The sequence below is a fragment of the Otolemur garnettii genome, unplaced genomic scaffold, assembly GCF_000181295.1.
Source record: "Otolemur garnettii isolate 467f Iridium unplaced genomic scaffold, OtoGar3 scaffold00169, whole genome shotgun sequence".
In the NCBI taxonomy this organism is placed as follows: domain Eukaryota; kingdom Metazoa; phylum Chordata; class Mammalia; order Primates; family Galagidae; genus Otolemur; species Otolemur garnettii.
The window spans coordinates 56,242-57,256 of NW_003852564.1; the positions used below are offsets into that span (position 1 = coordinate 56,242).

Consider the following 1,015-nt stretch of genomic DNA (forward strand, 5'->3'; position numbering starts at 1 on the left):
GTAGTGTAATTGACCTCACAGGATTATTAATCCACAATCCTTTCCCAGCCTCTCCCCCTTAAGTTAGTTTTGACCCAAAAGTGATGCAGTGTTCAAATTCCAAGGGTCTTTCTTTGTTTTCCTTTAGATAAGATCCAGAAACTTCTCAGTAATTTCAACATCAACATCATTGGTTGCTTTATAATCATCATTTGTTTTATAAAGTGTAGCTACTAGCTGATTTTAGTTTTTAAATTATTTCTGTAAATAATTTGTATAAACTAATAAATATCAATGGCTTATGTAGTTATTCATATGGAAGTTAATTTATTTTTATTTATTTCCCTTTCAAGAATGAATATATTTATTTCTTAGTAATGTGTTTTTGTTTAGTAATGTGTTCAGTGCATTTTTAATTGAGTAGAACTTATTTTTCCTCTAGTGGAAGCATCAGTTCATAGCAGTAATGCACACTGCACAGATAAGACAATTGAAGCTGCTGAAGCCCTGCTTCATATGGAATCTCCTACCTGCTTGAGGGATTCAAGAAGTCCTGGTACGTGAACTATTCATTTTTATATTAAATGTGACATATTCACATAGATAGAATGAAGCTTTTTTTTTTTTTTTAATGTAAGGGGATTATTTGAGTTCTCACAGGTCTATTAGACATAAAAACCTGACAGCAATAATTGAACTTTGTCAAGCTTTCCAAATCTTAAATACTTAATTTCATAATAAATGAGATCCTCCCGCCCCAAAATGCCTACCATAAGCAGACAAATGTTTATCAAATAGCTATGTATACTATCATAACTATTTCCTTGACTCTGGATAAGTGATAAGCCTTGTAGTCCTTAAAAGTATGGTAGATTGGGGCAGTTGCCTCCTATGACCACTTCCAGTTCTTTATTCAGTGATAGATAGGCAATCATAACTCTGCAGAACCATCCATGAAAGAGGTAGAAGAGCGTATACACCATTTTCTTCACATTTCCTACAGTCTGTGGGTTTTCCATTTCTTTGGGTCTCCCCC

General features: G+C 33.6%; 1 protein-coding gene across 1 annotated transcript in view; it reads left to right on the plus strand.

The window, feature by feature from the left end:
• The window catches only part of ELF2 (E74 like ETS transcription factor 2), a 29,226-nt gene that overhangs the window by 11,966 nt on the left and 16,245 nt on the right, over positions 1-1,015 (plus strand). The window contains exon 2 of the mRNA XM_023519284.1: positions 422-541. Within this exon, the coding sequence (XP_023375052.1) occupies positions 422-541 (120 nt within the window). The remainder of the gene's footprint in view (positions 1-421; positions 542-1,015) is intronic.